At 44.7% G+C, this 21992-nt stretch overlaps 1 protein-coding gene across 2 annotated transcripts in view; it reads left to right on the plus strand.

Annotated features, from left to right (window-relative positions):
• Positions 1 to 21992, plus strand: part of ITIH5 (inter-alpha-trypsin inhibitor heavy chain 5) — a 52300-nt gene that overhangs the window by 12374 nt on the left and 17934 nt on the right. For both annotated transcript variants that reach the window (XM_009942573.2, XM_075428993.1), the window contains 2 exons: positions 9530 to 9699; positions 10256 to 10372. In XM_009942573.2, the coding sequence (XP_009940875.1) occupies positions 9530 to 9699; positions 10256 to 10372 (287 nt within the window). The remainder of the gene's footprint in view (positions 1 to 9529; positions 9700 to 10255; positions 10373 to 21992) is intronic.

Genomic DNA, 21992 nt, shown 5'->3' on the forward strand with positions numbered 1-21992 from the left:
TGCACTCCAAATGAGGCATTAAACAAAACTCCAACATTGTATTAAAGCAGCTTTGTCTAGGATCAAGAATGTATTAGAAATTAGGGGACACATCTCGGGAAGACAACAAGAAAAATAAGTGCTAGCAGCTCGTTATGCATAAACTATTCTGGCAAATTCCAACTATGACTTTCTTTAGAAAGATACATTTTTTACTTTCCCTTCTTTACTCTTGCTGCACTCGCTGTACGACAGGTACATTCCACCCAAGAGATGGCTGCATTTCAGTGACAAGCAAGTCTCTAAGCACTGCAGGCCATCAGCAGTTCCTGTTTAGAGGTCTCTCATTCACTGGCAGGGCAATTTCAAGGTTCATGAAAGTTGATATAATGGCTACAACGTGAAAGGGATTTCAGGATTACGAACTCTGTGAGGTTCAGTGGTGGGAATTCAGTCTTATCATAAAGGCTGATGGCTTTTGTTCTGTTTTCTATAGATGACTGTATCTGTGTGGTATCTGTGCATAAGAACGTGAGAACTTTGAAGCTTAATGAGTATAGGGCTGACCCCGTTCAACTCAACAGGAATTTTTTTTTTTCTATTGTCTTTATGAGCTTTGAACTGGGCCTTCAGGCCTTGTGCTCAGCATTTGAGCAGGGTCTTCCCTGGCTCCACATCTCCTGAGATCTGTTTATTTGAAGTGAATTGTTTTTTCCATCCATCCATGCCAAGGCAGATAGGAAATCCTGCATTTTAGAACATGGGAAATTCCAAGAGGAAAATCCATGTTTTGCCAAAGCACTAAGTGCAGTCTGAGTATCTGCTCTTACTCCCAACCGTCCTCGCTCACTGTTCAGAGAGTGTAAAGGTAGATTTTCTAGTGTAAACTAACAGTGAGGAGTTCAGGACACTGTGATTGCTACATGCTGGCAAAAAACCCTCACCAAGGAAAGAGGGTGAGTTGGTGCTGGAAGTAGGGTGTAGAATCTTGTGGGACTTGATCCTCAGTTATTCTACATGACATAACACCAGCAAAATCAGTGGAGCTGTTCATGTCTGCCAGGTAAGGCCCTAAAGCATGTGAAATGGAGTTAAACTGATTGCGTAGTGTGATCCTACTGATTTCATCCAAAACACATCGAAATCAAGGCTGTCAGTGACTTGGACTAGCTTCAGGTCAAACCTTGTACAACTAATTAATCTCTCTGCTGTACACCCATGCACTGTGTGATAAATGTGTTCGGCCTGTCACCAGGGGGGATAGGAAAGCTTTTTCACCTATCAAGGAGTACCACAGTGCATTGTCATATACGGTTTCCTGCAAAACATCTGGCATTGATTAAGGTTAGAGACAGGGTAAGCAGAGCAGACACACTGCTGGCCTAGTGCAGTATGGAAATTCCTATATGTAAATGACATACAGGGAAAACTCTCGTAACTTGCTCTCCAAATGGCAGCCTGTGAGCACTGATCATTCTTGGCACTGTGCTTCACATTTAGAACAGTTCATATAAAAATGGTCCCGAGCTCTAAGATTCCATAATCCTCCCTAGCCAGTAAAATGTACACAAAATAGATGTCCCATTTCAGGATGGGTAAAGCAACAGAAACTCAGGTTCCCTGTGCTTTATCCTTGCTCAGAATTCCATTACAGACCCTTTCTATCTGGAGTCACACTATACAGTTGGTGAAAACTATTTACTGTGACGAAATCACTGCTACGGAAGTCATTGAAATGCCAAACACACTTATGGGGTTCATCATGGGCAGTCAGGAGTGGGCTGTGTCTCTGCCAGATCAAGTCTTCACTGGTAGTCAGGTGTGTGCCACTCAGAAGAGTGGATAGGGTTAGTGAATTCAGTAGGTTTGCTGAGCTGCTTTCTGTTCTAAAGCAAGATGAGGAGATTAGGACATTACCAGCAGCCAGACAAAAAAAAGAAAAAAAATAAAAAAAGAATTGGCAGAGGGTCTCAGAAGGGTCTAATGTAGGTCACAGAGAGGGACAGCTTTTTTTGGATAGGAGGGATTTATTGCTTGTGACTTCTTCTGGCCAACAAGATTAATCACACTCAGAGCAGACAACAGGAACTTCCTGCCTTCCTAAACACAAATGGAAACCACAGGAATACTCCTAGGGAGGGCAAGGCCAAGGCAAGGAGCACTTCACTTGGAAATCCACTGTACTCCAGTCAGCTGTCATCTCTCAAGCTTGAACCAAAAAGCAAAATATCTGAGTGATTAGATCCTCCCTGCAAAGCCTTCTTGCTCATAGGACATGTAAAGACCCAAGAGCATGAGATCTGCACATCCATTGAGACCTCCAGGGAAGGCTATGGGTTTTTAAATGAAAGACAGGTGAGTTGTGAGTCTTACATTTAAAGAGTGGCTGCTTGGCAGGCAGTCTGCAAATTGGGAGTAAACCAGGAACAAGGGACTGTCTGGTCTCTGCATGGATTCCCGTGGCTTAAATCTCTTCAGTATCACTTGACTGGAGAGCATGGTAGCAATCTAGTAAGTGGCCAGCAAAGGATGCCAGACCAGATGCTGCCATACTGTGTTACCCGTGCTGCCCTAAATGAGAGGTCATGACTTAAAAAAATGACCAAATAATGAATGGAGACCTGCACACTGGAAAATGATAATGCCTGACTGGTTTGAGTTTAAATATATCATGAAAACTCTGTTCCTCAATTTCCTATGCCTACAAAGATATCTCACATTTAATGAGAAAATGTGAGATTTTGATAGGTATTAATGAATTACTTTGAGAGTATTGGGTGAAAAATGTATTGTGACATCAAGTCATCAGTTACATGGCTTTCTGAGTAGCATGTCTAAAGTATCACCAACCCGAAACCGTTGTTGAGGATGGGATATAGCCTTACAACTCATTTAGATACTTTTGACTCCGTCTGACCTGGACAAGAAACTACATTCTTATTCTGAGTACAGGTCCTGGCGATCCAGCGTGGGATAGGAAAACTAAGCTGAAAATCAAATATGTTTGGCTTTGGAGTCATCCATAGCTCCAGATGATGAACACCAGCAGTGACTGATGTTCATAACTGAAATGCCAAGCTGTTGAGGCAATAAAAGCTGTTAGCAAAACTAATGAAAAAGAAAACCCCAATAATTTAGCTGACAAAAAATGGAGGAATGGCGGATCTGCCTTTATTTCATGGACCAATCCTCTTACATTTGTGGTGCTTTCTGCCTGCTCTCCATAGAGCCCATGTACCACCCAGGAAGTATAGTGGAAAAAATTTCTCTGTTTAATGGTCATTCAGGATTTGCAATTTTTACTCCAGCCGAATTGCTAGCAGCCATACAGTCTGTGACGAACAGAAGAGATAAAACTTAAAGACCTATAGACAGATGTCCCTTGATGAGAAATAGTGAAGGACACTTTTTTTGCCATTTATAAAACAGCACAGAAATCACAGCTGTAGGAGCAGAAGCAGTAAAGAGTCCAAATCTGCCTGGTTTTGGCTGCAGGGGCCCAAGATACAAAGACTGGACTTGGTTTCACAAACTTCCAGTGATTTATGAAAAGTAAAGCTGTGCTTTGCTATAGATATAGGCTCTTTTGGAAAGTCCTGCGTACATCCTCTCTGAATATGGAGCAGAGACAACATGACGAGAGGTCTTTCCAGGATATTTCCTTTGTCAGTGACTCCTGTGCACACAGCTCCATCTGGGAGTTGTTATTTTTCCCAGAGGAAGATATTAGGCATCTGAGTTTTGGAGAGTGATCTTTTGGCATGTGCAGGTGTTGTCTTCTGTCACATACAAACCCCATAACAGGAGACATTGAGGCCAGTGATCCTGTCCTCCTCTGGTGACCTCAGAATGAAGCCATCTTCTGAATGATGTCCTACCTAGTATCCACAGGGATGACTGTCCTCAACCTTTCCCTCTGGCGCAGCGGTATGAGAACTAGTCATGGACTCTGGCAGGGAGACACTAGGCTACTTCAGAATGTCTATTTCTCTTCAAAGTCGTAGGTCTCAGCAAGGTTTTTATTTCTTATCAGAGTTGTCTGGAAGTTTCCTCGTGTTAGCAGAGGATGAACTTTGCATCTGAGCTCTAATCCTGACTCTGCCAGTCTCCAAAATAATTTAGGTTTAACTGTTCGTCACGTGAGGACTACAGTTTCATATGAAAAATGCTTTCTCCTGCTCTGTTTAATTCTTTAGCTGAATTTGACGGAAAGTTTGTCCAAAGGCCCTATTAACTACCTCAGTGTCAGCATAGACCAGCTCAAGTCTTTGGCTCTCATCCATGCTGTGTACTCTGCAATATCTCATAGATTTTCTCCTCTCAGTCACTTGTTTGAAATGAACTGGGCCAATAAACAGAGGAGACTAATTGTGATCCAGACATCAAGTGCTGCCTAAAAAAGAAACCTCGGGGAAGACATAAAACTGTATTCAAATATATAATAGTCTGCTGCAAGGAAGAAAATAATGCTGTGCTTTCTGTGTCAATAACAGAAAGAACAAGAAGTCATAGGCTTCTAACCTAGAAAGAAAAACATAAATTAGACATTGAAAATGTCTAACAGTGCAAAAATGAAGCTCTGAAAGGACTGGCACGGGCAGGTACTGAGTTTCCGTTACCAGAGGTCTGGAGCATTTCCAGACCGCGTCATAAAACCAAGTAGGAAGGGATTTAATCTGGGAACATAGGATTAATCAGACAACCTGCCTTTCAGACCTGATTTCTATTATTCCAGGGAAACAAAAAGTTATTTTTGACCTTTTCTATCAGACCAGTCTTTGTTTTTAATCTCTGTCCTGGAGATGGGAGATGAGTGGCTATGAGGAAGATGGGAGATCTCTTCAGCTATTCTTGTCACTGACAACGGCTATGTGAGGCAGCCCTGGAAACCTCCTCTCCAGGGGTTCCTAGAGCACTGTCTGTTGTGGGAGATGACATTTCTCACCTCCAAAGAGTGTTTTCAGGACGAATTGAGGAATTCAGTTTGATCCAGATGACCCTATCTAGATTCCACGGTGCTTTACAAAACTGGATGGATGTGATTATGCCCATTTAACAGGTGGGGAAACTGAGGAATGGAGTGACTACCTAACTCAGCTAATTTCAGGTGATCAGAGTCCATAGAAATGCTAGGACTGGAACACATGCTGTTGTGGCACACAGCATATTGTGCTCACCTCAATATATTTATGGCAAACACAGACATGAAGTCCACAGATGTATATGTGCAGTAGGTATAAGGAAAGAGCTTCTGTTTCCAGTCTGAGACTGACTTTCACTAACCCAGATGTGATATGGCCAGGCATCCTAACTGATGACAATGCTTGCTTTTCAGCAATCAAAGAGAAATAATGTGAAACCCTCAAATAGACCAGAAAATATAAATCAATTGTTAAGCTGTTTCTATGAATTCTGGGCATTTCCCACACATTGGCAGTGAAATGGGATCTCGGAAGTGATAGAAGACAGATGGAAAATCCACGAAGGCCAACAGAAGCAAATCTGATGCATTGTGTATTGAAAACATATTACATCTGTTGATTATCAGATCAAAGGGCAGCTATAAAAGTAAAAACAAATCAAGATGGAAGTAAAATCCTGTAGAGCTATTGATTTGTGACTTTCCTCTGCCAGGCAGAATCTGAGCTGTACACAGATTTTAGAAAAATTCTCAAAGCTCTGGGCAATCATTTTATAAGCCCCCTTTAAGATCCATCACTAGTGTCCTTAAGTAATTTCAATGTACTAGCTGGGGACTATGTCTCTCTTTCCATCAGGATGGATGGATTGGAGTTGGTGTAGTCAGAGAAGCCAAGATGCAGAGTCAATTCTTGACTTTACTGAAATTGAGTAGTGTCTGTCATTCAGCCTCTTTGATGAAGACTTCTGCCAATAAGCTTGTTTCACACTCCAGGTTCTCTGACTGTAATCTATTTGTGTAGAAGCTGGGCCTATGAGAAAACCCTTCCCTGCCTCAGTGGTATGGTCTTGTGCCTTTATTCAAATGCACTCATAGGACTGCTGTAAAAGTAGAGTCAAATCAACATGGAAGTAACATCCTAGAGTGCTATAGATTTATGACTTTTACTTCACAACTTTGCCTAGAAGAGTCTCGATTGTACATAGCACTTTATCAAACATCACAGCTTTGGCTAATTATTTTATAAACGCACAAGAACCCTAGTCCCAGCATTTCTATGGACTTTGACCTGTGGAAAGTCAGGTGAGTTAGGTAACTGCTCCATGCTTTTGTTTTCCCACTTGTTAAATGGACATAACAATATGTAAATGTTTTGTAGTTTTGTGATTTTGTAAATCACTGTGGGATCTGGATGTGAGATGTATTGCATTCAATGTTGCACACAGATGTCACAATGCATTCTTCTAATGCTGCTCAAAGCATTTACAAAGGTGCAGAAATGCCACTCCTCGTTACATAGACTATGTTATAGCAGTACACGGAGAAGAGCTTTCCAAGACTGACAGCACCTTGTCATTGTGATCAGTATTGTTAATGGGGTATAGCACATAAGCAAAATTATCCTAAAGCAATGTCTGTGTCTGGCTAGATGTATCATACCCTAGTCTGCCCTGACACTCTTGACCTGATCTCCGCTGAGCATGACGGAAGCGTAGAAAATAAGCTCAGAAGTAGGCACTTGCATTGTGAATACCTACACCAGAACTGAATCTCACCCATCTTTTCCTTTCCCTGCCATACCACAGACTTCTTGGGCAATCTTTGGCAAAGATTTGAGATCCTCTCCACACAGCATAATCAAGCAGGTCATTCCCACCAATTTTAATCAGCACTTGAGCAGATACAATAGAACTTCTGTCCGTCAGAGGTGTCTTGGAATAATCACTGTGAGAGTTGAAGCACCCAAGAAAAACATTAGTTGAGAATCTATTTTGGTATTAGAAAGGCAAAAGCCCAGCTAGAACTCCGGCTGGCCACTGTTGTAAGGGACAACAAAAAATATTTTTACAAGTGCATCAACAACAAAAAGAGGGCCAAGGAGAGTCTCCATCCCTTATTGGATGCGAGGGGGAATATTGCCAGCAAGGCTGAGGAAAAGGCTGAGGTACTTAATGCCTTCTTCGCCTCAGTCTTTAACAGTCAGACTGGTTGTTCCCAGGGTATTCAGCCCCCAGTGCTGGAAGGTAGGGAAGGAGTGTGGAACAAACCTCCCATAATCCAGGAGGAAGCAGTCAACGACCTGCTGTGCCCCCTGGACACTTACAAGTCTATGGAGCCGGATGGGATTCACCCAAGCGTGCTGAGGGAACTGGCGGAGGAGCTGACCAAGCCACTCTCCATCATCTATCAGCAGTTCTGGCTACCAGGGGAGGTTCCAGGTGACTGGAATTTCGCCAGTGTAACACCCATCTACAAGAAGGGCTGGAGGGAGAATCCTGGGAATTACAGGCTTGTCAGCCTGACCTTGGTGCCAGGAAAGATTATGGAGCGATTCATCCTGAGTGCACTCACCAGACATGTGAAGGACAACCAGGGGATCAGGCCCAGCCAGCATGGGTTCATGAAATGCAGGTCCTGCTTGGCCAACCTGATCTCCTTCTATAAGCAGGTGACCCGCCTAGTGGATGAGGGAAATGCTGTGGATGTTATCTACCCAGACATTAGTAAGGCCTTTGACACTGTTCCCCACAGCATCCTCCTGGAGAAACTAGCTGCCCATAGTTTGGATGGGTTTACTGTCTGCTGGATAAAGAACTGGCTGAATGGCCAAGTGCAGAGAGTGGTGGTGATCGGAGTTAAATCCAGCTGGTGGTCGGTCACGAGTGGTGTTCCCCAGGGCTCAGTTTTGGGTCTGGTCTTGTTTAGGATCTTTCTCAATGATCTGGATAAGGGAATTGAGTGCTCCCTCAGTAAGTTTGCAGATGACACCAAGTTGGGTCGGAGCGTTGATCTGCTCACAGAATCACAGAATCACAGAATCACAGAATCACAGAATGTTCGGGGTTGGAAGGGACCTCTGAGGGATCATCTAGTCCAGCCTCCCTGCCGAAGCAGAGAAGGGAACGAGGCTGGTGAGGGATCTAGAGAACAAGTCTTAGGAGGAGCAGTTGAGGGAGCTGGGGCGGTTTAGTCTGAAGAAGAGGAGGCTGAGGGGGACCTTATTGCTTGCTACAACTACCTGAAAGGAGGTTGTAGTGAGGCGGGGGTTGGTCTCTTCTCCCAGGTAACTAGCGATAGGATGAGAGGCAACGGCCTCAAGTTCCGTAAGGGTCGATTTAGATTGGATATTAGGAAAAACTTCTTTACTGAAAGAGTGGTCAGGCATCGGAACAGGCTGCCCAGGGAGCTGGTGGAGTCCCCATCCCTGGAGGTGTTAAAAAAAAAATGTGTAGATGTGGCACTTCAGGACATGGTTTAGCAGGCATGGTGGTCTTGGGTTAATGGTTGGACTTGATGATCTTAGAGGTCTTTTCCAACCTTAATGATTCTATGATTCTGTGATTCTGTTCAGTTAGAATAAGGGGGAGAGCCCTCAAAATCTGGGGAAGTTCAAGGCCAAATCTGACCTTTGGTCAGTCTCCTGTAAGGGTCCTTACAGAGTTCAGAGGGAATGAACAGTTGGCACCCCTAAAGAGAGTGAGGTGGTATTTTGGCCATGCAGACAGACAACAAGGAATCTCCGTATCCCTCAGCTTCAGAAAATGAACACAGCTAATGAGACAAGCAGAGGTTCCTTCAGGGTAACTCAGACCTAAATTATTGTCTTCCTCTGAGATGCACTCTGAAAGGGACATCTCCCTTCATTGGCTCAGGAAGGGCTCTCTCAGAGTAGAGTGAGTTACATCTCAGGGATGCAGTTTGTGTGACTGCACTCACAAGCGTTGGATTTTGTCTCAGAAAGACTGAAATTGCAGCGACTATACTGATAACTCTTTTCTGAACTTAAAGGCAGCTAAGATGACTTGTTCAGATGCAGACGTTACACATAAGACACTCATCAGATCAAGTGATCAATTAGTCCGATCAATCTCACCCCACATGCCTAGAGTACATCTGAACAAGTCACCTCAAGAACTCTTTATAATCAATAGGGACATATCTGCAGTATGATTCATCTAATCCTAGAGAAAATGTTTGAACAGGTCAAATGAATCATACTTGCATTGACTGGCAGGGTCTCAGGTATAGGATCTGCATTCTAGATGTCTAGAATTGGCTGGAATGAATACCACATACATGTCAGAAGTTGCGTGTTCATTATTTACAGAAAACAATTAACAGTCATGGAGAGAATATCTGTCCTTTGAGTTCAGTGACCTCCAAACAGAAGCAAGCACAGGAATTTTGCCTAAACATTTATATCCCTGACAGCATTGCAATGTTGGTTTCAGTTTAGAATTAGGGAGGAGGGTTATTAAGTTCTTGTTTTATCACTGGTGAGCTGAGTCTTTAATCTCAGTACGTAACTATGCTAGTTGACCTGACTCCGTGGTAATACTGCGTGCGCTGTGCTTAGTCATCTGTAAAACAAAGGGAAAAACTTGTCATAATGTGGTTTTATCTCAACAGGCGATGTTTCTCCTCCTCCTTCTACTGTAGTTGGACATACCAAAACCTTAGCTAAAGTTACGTTCAATCCCAGTGTTGTTGAGCAAACCAGGATTGCCCGAAATGGCATTTTGGGAGACTTCATAATTAGATATGATGTTAACAGGGAGCTGAGCGTTGGGGATGTTCAGGTACTGGACACAACTCATTTTTCTGTTTTATTAACTATACCTGAGATAATTAAATTGTCTTGCATGCTCCACATGTCCTAGAAAATGTTTTCCAAGTGAAGGTTACTTCTCCATCTTGTAAAGACCTATCCAAAATAAAACCAGTAAGCTCGCAGCCACAAGATGGACTTAAAAACCACAGGTACCTACTTCATTGAGTATCTGCTTTTCAGTTTTTCAGTATACTGGCTGTATATATCGGGATACAAGGCCAGTTCCCCAAATGTATGTTGTGGTTCTGATCCCTGAGTACATATGTTCTATCATTACTTCATTTGGAAGGAAACTCCAGTGTGCACCATGGAATGAGATGTGGAGATCTCCAGTAGGCTCCTCCAGTCTCGATAAACAGGGGACCAGGATTAAGAGGGATACCAGGAAGCACTCATATCCTTCAATGTAGACACAGATCTTGAAAGCAGGATCACGTGTGCCCAACCAAATATCCCATCAAGATATGTGTAGAACACTGCATCATGATCTACCTGCGATTCCTGACTTCCTTGCTCTTCCACAGATTCTTAATGGGTATTTCGTGCACTACTTCGCCCCCACAGATCTTCCTCCGTTGCCAAAGAACGTTGTATTTGTGCTTGACAGCAGTGCTTCCATGGTGGGAACAAAACTGAAGCAGGTGAGGTCCTTGCATTTATTATAGACTGGTTGGCTGTAAGGTTGCAGAGAGCTTGGTTCAGTCTCCGTCTCACCAGATGGGTTCTTCTGCAAAATGTTTGCTATGTCTGAGGTGAGAGGAGGCTCTGAAGAAACCTCAAAGTGAGATGATTTACCTGCAACAAGAAATCATCATGTTAGTGGGAATGGAACTTCATCACTCTGTAAAAAAGGTCAGTGTTGTCAAAACTGAGTTAAGATGCTGCAGATAGGATTATTCTGGGCAGTTCTGTTTTGGGCAGTTTAAAGAGAGGCAAAATAGGGAGGATTCCCAGCAAAATGCATTCAGCAGACTATTGTATCCAGCTTAACAGCAGAGAAAAGATACTGCTGTCTTTAAATTATCTTGGCAAAACACTTAGCAATATATAACTCAATGGGTTCTGCTGAATGAAAGGTCAGTTTGTCAAATTTGAGAATCTGAGTCTTCCAGCACAAATCTCAGATCTCTTTCTAGGGCACAGGTCTTGACATGAGCCAACGTACAAAGCTGAAGGGCACATCACCAATGCTTAAAACTGACCTTTGACATGGAGGGTTCGGACTCATGCCTAAACATTTTTGCTTCTTCAATCTTCTGAGCTGGACAGATAGAAACCATCCCCAGTTCGAGAGCCAAGTAGTTGGCTTGGAAGCGCACTGTGCCTGGGGGAATATACTCTTTCTCTCAGCACAGTGTTATCAGTGTAAACTAGAAGCAGACTGTGCCTGGGTTATACTCTCTCAACACAATATTATCAGTCTAAACTAGAAGCAGAGATTAATTAAGACTTCAATTCTGTTCTGAATGATTTGACAGATATACTTCAGGTCTGTACTCACACTGGAGAGGTAAGTCCAGTTTTTATCTTACATACCTGTGCAGAACAGGAGAAAAGACGCGGTAGGGTTAGTATTGTTTCCTTCCTTTTGACGACTTGCCCCACGGACATGAGATATGGAGAAATCAGCTGGCTTCTCTCTGGTGAAGGGCCACATCTTTACCTTCTACCTTCTTACCATGGCCAAGCTAAAGACAGTGCAAAGTGACACTTTCCACATAGGTTGACACCAACATGGGGCAGCTTCAGCTTGTATGGATGGTGTGATGTCGTAACTCTAATAGAATGACTGAAGGCCAATGTCTTGGACTTGTATCTTGGCCAGTTAAGGAGCTCTAATTAGTCCATTCAGGCTCCTTGTTTGCCTGCTTGGAACATGCCGAAATTTCTGGAAAGTGTGGTTATTTAAGAGCGTTTTTATTTTGGCTTGACCACCAACACTAGCTGAAATGTCCTTGAAAACACAGACCATGGCCATTCTCTGGCAGTTCTCTGTCTTTGAACAAGGACATTGGGGGTATACATGCCTTTGTCTCTCTGCTAAAAACTTTACTATCTGTTTTCAATGGTGATCATAGATCTTTATTTAGAAGCTGTCCCCCCTATTAAATCAAATTATCTCCACTGTGAGCTAAACTGGAGTATGACTTTTATGGCTCCTAATTATCTTCCCCAGTGACTGGAGTAGCAAACAGAGTGTTGTTAACAAACATACCTAGTACCATGCTGAATGAGGTCTTGAATGAAGATGCCTTTGAATCTTTACAAATTCCTGTGGACAGAGTGGCTCTTAGCTTTCTGTTATCCTGCTGCTAAAACATGTCTGCCTTGCCTTGCCTTGCAGAATAAACAAATGTACAAATGCACCCAAACCTGCATGCTGAAAGCAGACGGTCAGTGACAGAGCACTGAACCAGGGAGATTAAGACTCCAAAGGGCTTTGGTGCTAGTGTGTGCTGTGCAAGTAGGGCCTTGGGTCAGCAGATTAACCTTGTACTATGAACGTTTTTATTCTCCTCCTGAGTGTATTAGCTTTTCTTTTTTGTATACTTGCTAGAAACAACATGGCCATTAACCCTTGAAGGTCTGCTTTATACCCCAGCCAGCTCCTACTGCTAAACATGAATCTCAGGCTGATTAGATACAAATAGGTGCCTTTTGAGTCTGAAGTGAGGGAATTGTCTAGCCAGAACCTTTGTTGAGGGTGTACCTAACTTTTTGCCTGTTATCTCAGTATGCTCTTTTTATGGAGAACCACTGGTATGTTATGGAGGCGCGCTATGTGCAGGAAGGACTTATCTGCCTCTGATTTCAACTGCTCCAAAAAATAGACCTTCACAGAATTATGACCTAAAATATAAAAATCCCACATAGATTAGTCAAGGAAAGACGAAAATCTAGGACTGGCTGAATAATATGTGTCTTCTGGTACACTAAGAACGTGTGATCAGTTACAGCCATGGCCCATGTCTGCTCAGTGGCCTTTTTACCCAATTGTTGTTGTTATTAAGATGTTTGTTAAATTACAGACACGTGCCCTGGTGGCAGGATACATCTGAGCAGAGGAAATGGTTCCTTTTCTTCTTTTCTCTCGGACTCTTGCAGCTGTGGTGATCTATGGTGGTGTGCTGAGAGCTGGGCATTCCCTTGGGACTGCCTTTCCTCATTTCTCTCTACTGAGTCACAAGCAAGATCAGCTAAAAATACAGTCAGCACTTGTAAAGAATGCTCTTGCAGGTCAGCTGTGGTAGCTATGACAAAGGACAGTTTTTAGGGTTGTGTAAGCAAGGATGAGAAACATCAGCTGTGAACTCTTTCTTATAGTAACTCAAGGAGACTTTGTACTCTTCAGTCACCTGGCTTCATGAAGTTAATGGCAAAGTGACACACATGGGGGTCAGGATTTCATGCATCCTGCATTTCCCACAATCTAATTGTGAATCATTTCTCTCTTCCTCTCCCAAAGTTTTCCTTTACATACATGAATTTTTATCTGTTCGTGTCATCCCTTTCTTCCTAAGATGCGTTAGTCTTTGAAGCAACAAGATGTCCAGACCCAGTTGTAAACACATATAGTGAGACTGACTGATTAGCTTAAATCAAATCATTAAGACCCCTGAGACATTCCCCTCACATCACTGAGACATATATTAGCTTTGTGGGGAAGACCAGCTAATGTGCCTGTTCCTCCTGCAGTTTTCACAGCCTCTGAACTCTGGTGATGTCTAACAGACTCAGATGTGTTACAGCAGTCTACCTCCACCGAGAAGCTGGGCCTTTGTGACAGTCACCTTCTAGCATTGGCAGGGAGATAAAGTTCAGGAAAAGAAAACTCTTGAGCATGGTAATAAAAAAATTCTTTATGTGTTCAAGACTTTGCACGTCACTACTGCTGTCCCAGTGGCAAGGAGAACACTGTTTTTGTCCTCATGAGCATTGCTCCTTCATTTGCAGAGACAGTAAGCTCTGTGCAGAGTGGTTGCTTTCAACAGGAGCCAGAAGAGACCGGGGAACAAGTCATATCTGCAAGGTTTACTGGAAAGCAAAATGATTTGCCCTTTGAGCAATCTGAGCTGCTGATTCTTATGGTACCTTTGGCCAAGTAGAGAGTGACATAGTTTTACATTGGTATAACTAGCAGAAAGAGGGGCCAGATATAGGTTCACTGCTTTGTGATTACCATGATTATCTACGGCTTCGCTAAACATCATGAAAAAGGACCTTTATCAGTCTGCAATTCAGTGTTACAGAACAAGCATGTTCCAAACTATGAATGTATCCACAAGAGGATGGACTTGCAGATATTTTGCAGACATGCAGTGAAATGTAGCTATTTCAATCACAGCTTTATTTCACCTTACCTTTTCCACAGGCAACAAATGCCCACACACTCAGTTAAACAGTTGGCTACACCGCAAGCCTGGCAGCTTGTCGGTGGTAGCGTGCCAGACTGTTATTTTCTGTGAGGTTAACTGCACTAGGAGGAACTCAACTGAAGCTGGGACCTGCTGCGTCTTTGCAAATGCTTCAGTTTATTTGCCTGCATCCATCTCGGTACCCTTGATCTGTGACCCACACTGTCTGAGCCCTTGTGAGGGCCCGAGCACCTCATATACGCAGATCCCTAAACCTCTGTGCCTCAGCACACAGACACCCTCTGAGCAGTTCCAGGGTGGTGAGGCAGCAGACGAGCACCCCAACACTTGATGTTCTCCCTCCAAACTCCACTGACTTCTGCTGGTTGCTGCAGACCTGGCTGCGGCCCTGTTGACTACTAGTCCAAATAATGGCTGCTGCCCAGGAGAACTACCTTAAATCACCAGGGAACTTCTTTGGAAAAAATGCTGATTCCAATTACAGCCTTTAGTGAGTTTAAAGCTAGTGTGAAGCGGAAAGATTTCTCAGATTTTCTATTTCTACTGGAAAACAACAGCCTGAGTGAATGCAGGATAGCTGTACGCAGTGTCTCCAGCACCAACAACTTCATGCAGCTGCTTCCTGCTCAGGAATACACCACAGTCATGTCGTCTCAGTCCTCTCTTTAGATATAAATATGGAATATAGGAACCACTACAGTAAATAAGACATCAGATCCACATAGACCTTAATTACCCAGCTTCCAAAAAAGGTGCAAGCACTTGTCATACAGCAAAATAATGTTCCTTCCCCAAACCCTAAAACTTATAAATAATGACAGGGTCATACAGAGAAACAAGGAGCCTTCAGAGCAAGATGCCCTCAGGACAGAGAATGTCTGCTTCTGGTCTCAGGACTAACAGCCAACACGCCCTCAGCTGATCTGCTCCATGCTGAGACAGTAGAAGTAGACAGAATTTCCCAGCAAAACCCCAGCCCACCCATAAATAACAAGCACCTTAACTGGGTTCAGAGAAAACAGGATGCAAAAGCAAGTGCAGAGTTTGGCATGGAAATGCTGCTGATGCTTGAACTGAAACGAAGACACTAAGAGTTCTCCCAAGGGCTTCAGCGGGACCTTTGTTGAATTCATCAAAGAATGAACTGAAAACAGGTGTGACTGAAGTGACAGACACAGCCCAGCAACCACCAGACATGTCTATAGCAAAAAGGAAGGGGCTAAATCAAGCTGGGAAATCAGTCCATGGATCAGGGTCACTGATGTCTGTGACCTGACATAGCCATAACAAATCTAGAGACAGCTACAGCATAGCTCTTGGTCTGAGCCTTAAATGGGCAGGAGTGTGGGTGGAGGCCCCAGGTGGGTCTCGACAGAGCCATCAAAGCCTATTAGTATGCTCAAGGCCCTGGCATACACATGCAAGTCTATGAACCTACAGGTCTGAGTTTCTTTAAGAGTACTTTCCAAGCTGGGATCGTGTTTTTCCAGTTGTTGGAGCAATACCTGGGAGCCAGACCTGGCTTCTATTCATGTTTTCATCATGGATCTGTTATGTGAACTTAAGTAGGTTATTTTGTTTGTCTGTGCTTGTATCTTTGCAGAGTCTTGTCTGTTTAGCTGGCAAACCCATGGCTGAGCTTATGACTGTACAAGATCCCCCAAGTCTAAACGATGCCTGATCTATGCCAAGACTTAAGCGATTAGTCTAACACTGCTTGCAGCAACCCTACTATTTCCAAGTAAATACCCCTTCACCCTAATATAGGGTGTGTACTACGCATTGCTCAACTGGGACAGTCTGTTTCTAACTCTGCAGTGCAGTTAAAGCTCAGAATTGCTTGTGGGACCTCGTGTGGAATCCTGCTGGAGTGAGGTCTTCCATATCCTATTACTGTATGAAGTCGCCAAACAGTGTTCACACGCAGTTCTGACTCTGAGGTCCACATGATGTAATTTGAGGTCCCTTAGGAATGAAGACTATGCTGCTACCTGTGTCATGAGAAGGGAGCTTTTGCTTGGATAGTTACCCCTGATGTAGTTACTTCATCTTCTCCAAAACATCTGCTCTCTTCTCTGCAGCGTTTTGCGCAAAGATTTGGCCTGTGCTCAGGTCTGAGGCAGTGGCTTGGGATAGAAGTGGGCAGCGGAAGGGTTGGAGGCAGAGATGTGCAGGAGGGAGTGGGGATACTGGAGCTGGAGATGCTGAGGACATTTGGAAATGAAGAAAATGGGAATGGGAGCAGGTGTTGGAGGACTGTGATGGACCTATGGCACTCTCAGGTGGGAAACCAGCTAAGTTTGCTGTTTTTAAAGAACAGTTTAGTGCTCTTGTATTGCTTAATGCTAACTCTGAGCAAAAGTGCTGGGTTTTCGCTCCAACCAACCATTGTCACCACCCCTCAGTGACTGGAAATGAAAACGGGGAAGTTGCATCTAAAAGTATTGGGTATCACAGTCCAAGGAAAAAGGGCCAGGGCTACCAGAGGAGGTGACTACAGAGTCACAGCCTCTGCAGAGGGATAACAGATACTTCATCTCTGTGAAGTACAGCACTCCTTTTCATGGAGAAATAACACCTCCTCTCTGAGTAGCAGGGGCGCAATCTCTCCTTGGTGAAATAGCACAGATCTTTTCTCCATGGAGATGAAACATCTCTCTGTGAAGGAGCAATGCATCTCTCCTACCAGGTTCTACACACACGTAGGATGTTCTGAGAAAGGGCTAGAAAGCTTCAGACCAGCAGGCTTCTGACTGCTAAGCCACCCACTGTGAGAGAGTGGCTACATGACGAAGAATGGAGGCTAATCAACATGAAAAGCATAGCAACCTGTGTCTCAGCCCAACTCCTGCTGCAAAAAGTAGCAGCTAGTGGTTGCTAAAATCAAGGGCATGTGCTGTGGACAGCCTCTTGGGCATGTTGACTCTTCCCAGAACTGTGTTGGTGGCTGATCTGTGTGACAAAGAACGAAAGGCCCGAGTTGTTGGAACAGTTTACTTGCGCTGCGACTAACTCCATCTTCCTAGGACGGGCAGAAGGAGAGATGTCAAGCTCTGCATTGGGAGCATGGGGCACTTTTCCCTTGGTGTTGACCTTTTTGCTGCTAGCTCCATGGAAATTGTTTGTCATACTGACAGGGTGGGGGTTTGAGTGTCCAGCTGGCATGTTATGGGATGTGATCCCACTTTAAATGAGCTAGGCACAAGACAAGAATGCGGCCTTCATACACTGCTGTGTCAGTCTGGCTGTCTGCCTGGGTAGCCCTGTTGTTTCCATTAGGGTTATTTCAGTATGGCACTGTGTGGCAGCCTTTAAACTTTTCCCTTTGACTTACTGTATGGCAATGTTTACTGCATCAAATGTAATCCGTACTGGACAGTTGATCAATGCTTGAAGTAATGATGCTTGGTGCTGGTAACAGCTTGTCTCCTTAAAACTTTGTACAAGCATTTATTTATACCCTCAACACTGCAATGATTTGGCAAAGACTTAGCACCTACTCTGCCCTCTGGGCACATGAAACTCCGGTTCTGGAGAAATCAGATCATCTTGCAGTTTTTCACGTATTTATCCTCACCGTGCTGTTGGGTGCTAGAGAAGTGAGCTAATCCCAACTGCCAGCTAAACTTGTCCACATCCTTGAAGACAGCTTTATCTTCCACTGAGCGGAAATCCAGTGCTTAAATGCCTTGGATGAAAGTGAAGCTGAGTGATTTACTCAATGTTAAATGGAAAACTGTTTTCAGAAAAGGTAATAGAAACTGTTGCTCTAAATGATGAAGTATTTCTTTTGTAGACCAGAAGACTACAAAGCAACTTTTTCTAAGGCTTTATAGGGAGTCAGCAATATTCAAGCTACTAGCAAGTGATCCTTGATGTTCAGCTGGGAGAGACTGGACCATGGACTGGAGACAGACCTTTATTGTCCAAAGCTCTACAACCAAACTCCCTCCAGTCACAGGCCAGCGTCAGTGTAAAACAAAATGCTTGTTGTCCAGAATTGTGAAGGAGTTTTCCTTGGTTACATGATCAGTGTCTGCCAGGAAGAAAGCACAAAGATACATTGACAGGGAGAGGGTGAGCTGCAGTCCCTGAACTGCATGACGTTCCCTGCAGAGGAAGAAAGGGCAGATTGTCCTCCACAAGAGGAGTATGGAGGAAAGTAAAAAAAAATTCAAGGATACACTTCTGGGTTAAAACCCATTTTTGGTACAAAAGTTGCTGTTGCTGGCAACTGGCACGTAATCTGCATTGTGTGGGCAGAAAGGAAACTGGGTCAGAGATGAAAGCAAAACTCACCAGATGTGGCTTCAAACCTCAGTGGGCAGGACAATGCCCAAACCTTTGCTCTCTCTGTACCTCAGCTCATCACTGTAAAATGGCAGTGGAGCTCACACCGCCTTCCCCTTGGCTCCTGGATCCCAAACCAAGCCTATGGCTGTACCTTGTCTGACCTCGATAGCACCATTTCTGGGGCAACTTTGATGCCAGCCTTTGCCTGAGTCACAGTATTAATCCCTCTGATGGACTATGGGCAGATTTGACCAGATATTGCTGTTGTAGCTTGGAAAAGCCAGATTTGGACCTTTTTAACACCTGCCTGTGCATGTTTGGAAAGGGAAAGATAGGAACCAAAGCACAGAGGATATTGAAGGGGAGGGGGGAGCTCTTCTGTTTTTTCTCCCTGTACTTCCTTGCAGTGTTTTGCCAAACAACATATTTACTTGTACTTTTCTGCTTCTCGCTGTAGGAGATCTGGTTTCTGAGCCCTTGGACAGAGCTGTGGGTTCCTAATTCCCTGTGAGCTTATATCTTGTGCCTTAGCTCCTTTCTTGTCAAATACAGCCTCTCACAGGGGATCTGGAAAGACAAAGTAAAGCCTACTTAAATTTTGTCTTCTAGTTGTGGCATCCTTCAGTATATGGTTGCAGATGGTTCCATGTCTGTTATCTGCAGACTGTCCTTGTGCAGATACTGCTTTCTGAAGGCTTTAGTGATGAATGCTGTCCTCTCTACTAGCCATACTGTTTAGACTGACTGGTCTCAAGCCCACGTGGCTCCCTGGTGTGGCCTGAAGCTGGAAAGGGTCCGTGTTGCTGGAGTCGATGTCTCACTGCCCAACTATTATGAGGGCAGATGCCAGCCCTGCTGGGGCGTGCAGGATGCAGCTGAGGACTGCCCAGTGATCTCTGAGGCACTGATGGGGTGGGTGCTGGGAGAGGTCCCTCTGCATCTGGAAGCCATTTCCAAGAGGGGCTGAGATACACTGCAGTGCTGCAGAGACCCACTATCCGTACAGAAGTGGATTCAGCATGAACTGAAAGTCTCTTGATTTTTTTTTTTTAATGAGCTGGCATGAAGCTTGTGCAGAGGATGTGGGCCTAGCATGAAGCGCTTACAAGTTCTTCTAGGCAATGGAAAGTGTGAATACGTGGGCTTGAGACATGCATTATAATGAGGTTCTTGAATTCCCCCCTTGCTTCATCGCAGGGCCAATGTCTGGCAATACCATGGCATCTAACAACCACACATTGTCTGCCTTTGAACTGCACAGCTTTCAGGGTAGCCAGGCTTCACCCTCACCCTGCTCCTCAAACAAACAAGAGACTGTGAGAGAAATGTCACCGGGATTCAGATTCCCACTAAAAGGTACCCAGATGGTCTGACATCATCCCAGATGTCTCTGAGGCAGCTCTTTGACCCAAGGAAGGGCTGAAGGCTCTCAGCTCTCCCATGGGAGTGTGTCTCTTCCCATGCTTTGCTTTACCAGTGTTTAAGCTAAGTGGGGTCTGTCAGAGCTAGCTCCAAGGGCCAGGTACAAAGGTGACAATTCACAGCCGAACTGGAGTGTAGCTGGGGGAGTTCTCCTCTTTCTGCTGTTACTGGGGGTTATACAGCCCCGAATCATCTTGGCCATGATGCAGGGCCCTTAGCAAGCCAGCATCAGAAGAGCAGCAGTTGTGTTGCATGTCCAGGTATTGGTGTAGAGGTGACAACAAAGACTAGAGTGGTGGCTAGGAGATGGCTTGTCTCTGACCTCCTAGGCTTGAGAATACACTATCTGCACATCAGTCATTCAGACAGTGTGAACCCATCTTCAGCTTCTCATAAAGGAAGTGATCGTGTCTCTCTACTCGGCACTGGTGAGGCTGCACCTCAAGTACTGTGTTCTGTTTTGGTCCCCTCACTACAAGAAGGACATTGAGTTGCTGGAGCACGTCCAGAGCAGGGCAACAAGGCCAGTGAAGGGTCTGGAGAACAAGTCTTACAAGGAGTGCCTGAGGGAAATGGGCTTGTTTACTCTGGAGAAGAGGAGGCTGAGGGAAGACCTTATTGCTTGCTACAGCTGCCTGAAAGGAGGTTGTAGTGAGGTCGGTGTCGGTCTCTTCTCCCAACTAACTAGTGATAGGATGACAGGCCAGGGCCTCAAGCTGCGTCAGGGGAGATTTAGATTAGATATTATGAAAAATTTCTTTACTGAAAGAGTGGTCAGGCACTGGAATAGGCTGCCCAGGGAAGTGGTGGAATCACCATCCCTGGAGGTGTTCAAAAAGCATGTAGATGCAGCGCTTCGGGATATGGTTTAGCAGGCATGGTGGTGTTGGGTGGATGGCTGGACTTCATGATCTTAGAAGTCTTTTCCACCCTTAATGATTCTATAATCTCTGAAGCACAGACAAAAACTGTGATCACTCTCTGGCAGCCATAGTTATCCCACCTATCCTCAGCTGCAGGCCGTGACTCTTCTGCTCCAGATTTGGAGAGTGATTATTTTGTAGCCCTGGAGGTGGCTCTTTCAAGCCCTAGGTTCCAGCTGTGCTGACAGCTCATTCATCAGCACACCTTCTCGACTCAAATGCACCGGAGTGGCAATTCAGTCTCCACCTTTCAGCTTAATTTCATCCATGCTAATTTGGGGGAAACTGAGGAATTTTCCTTCACTGAGTTATCCTCTTTTAAATCTTGTTTTAAAAACTCGTGTCTGACAGCTACAAACCATTCCCAACTGGGAAAAACGGATTTTTTTTTCAGCTGTTCTGTATTTTAACTTCCTTCCACCCTCTCCTTTAATCCTTGCTCCACCTTCCACACAAAAATGCATCTACCCAGGCAAACACGTTGGGAGAACTGTTTCATCTTACAGCACCTGGCACAACGGCACTAGATCCTTTTAACTGGTTTTCCTCAGTGTGAGTGGGTTAGATCTGTGCCCAGCTTATCCCCGAAATGAACCAGTGTCATACGCGCAGTTGTGGAGGAACGATCTGGCCCTCACCAGGGAAGAAACAGTTAATTTTCTGCCTCGCAGGAGAGCGCCTTTGGCACTGAGCTTCAGTGCAATGACTCAGTGGGGCCAGGCAGGAATGGAAGTGCAAAGACCCCATCCACAGCGGAGCAGCCTGGGAATCCCACGGCAGCCTCAGCTCTTGGCTCCTCGGAGCCAGGAGAAGTTCCAGCTGTGGCCTTACAAGGACAGAACAAGAAACCTGCTGCCGTGTCCCAACTGAAGCCGCTGCCAGGCACCCTCTGCATGAAGAGCTCTGGAAATCCTTGCCTGGGGCTGCTGGAGTTTGGAGGGCTGGGCACCAAGAGCACGCAGTCATATCTGTGTACTTAAGGATTTCAAGCAGTGCACTTTTACCACGATATTTTCCTTATTTAAAGTTGCTTTTGCCTGCCAGCTGCTGAATCATATCCAGCCCTGCGGAGGGAATTCACTCAGAGTCCATTTATGGGTGAGGGATATACGTAGCAACGTGTGTATTGCCACCCCGTGAGGACTGCAGTCTTTAGGGTAAACCTGGAGGTCTTTATGAGCTGGGAGGAGAGGTGGAAACACACAGGATGAGCCACTCAGTTCAGAGCACTCCGGGCGAGGTGGAGA

This window comes from Opisthocomus hoazin, chromosome 8 (genome assembly GCF_030867145.1).
Source record: "Opisthocomus hoazin isolate bOpiHoa1 chromosome 8, bOpiHoa1.hap1, whole genome shotgun sequence".
Taxonomy (NCBI): Eukaryota; Metazoa; Chordata; class Aves; order Opisthocomiformes; family Opisthocomidae; genus Opisthocomus; species Opisthocomus hoazin.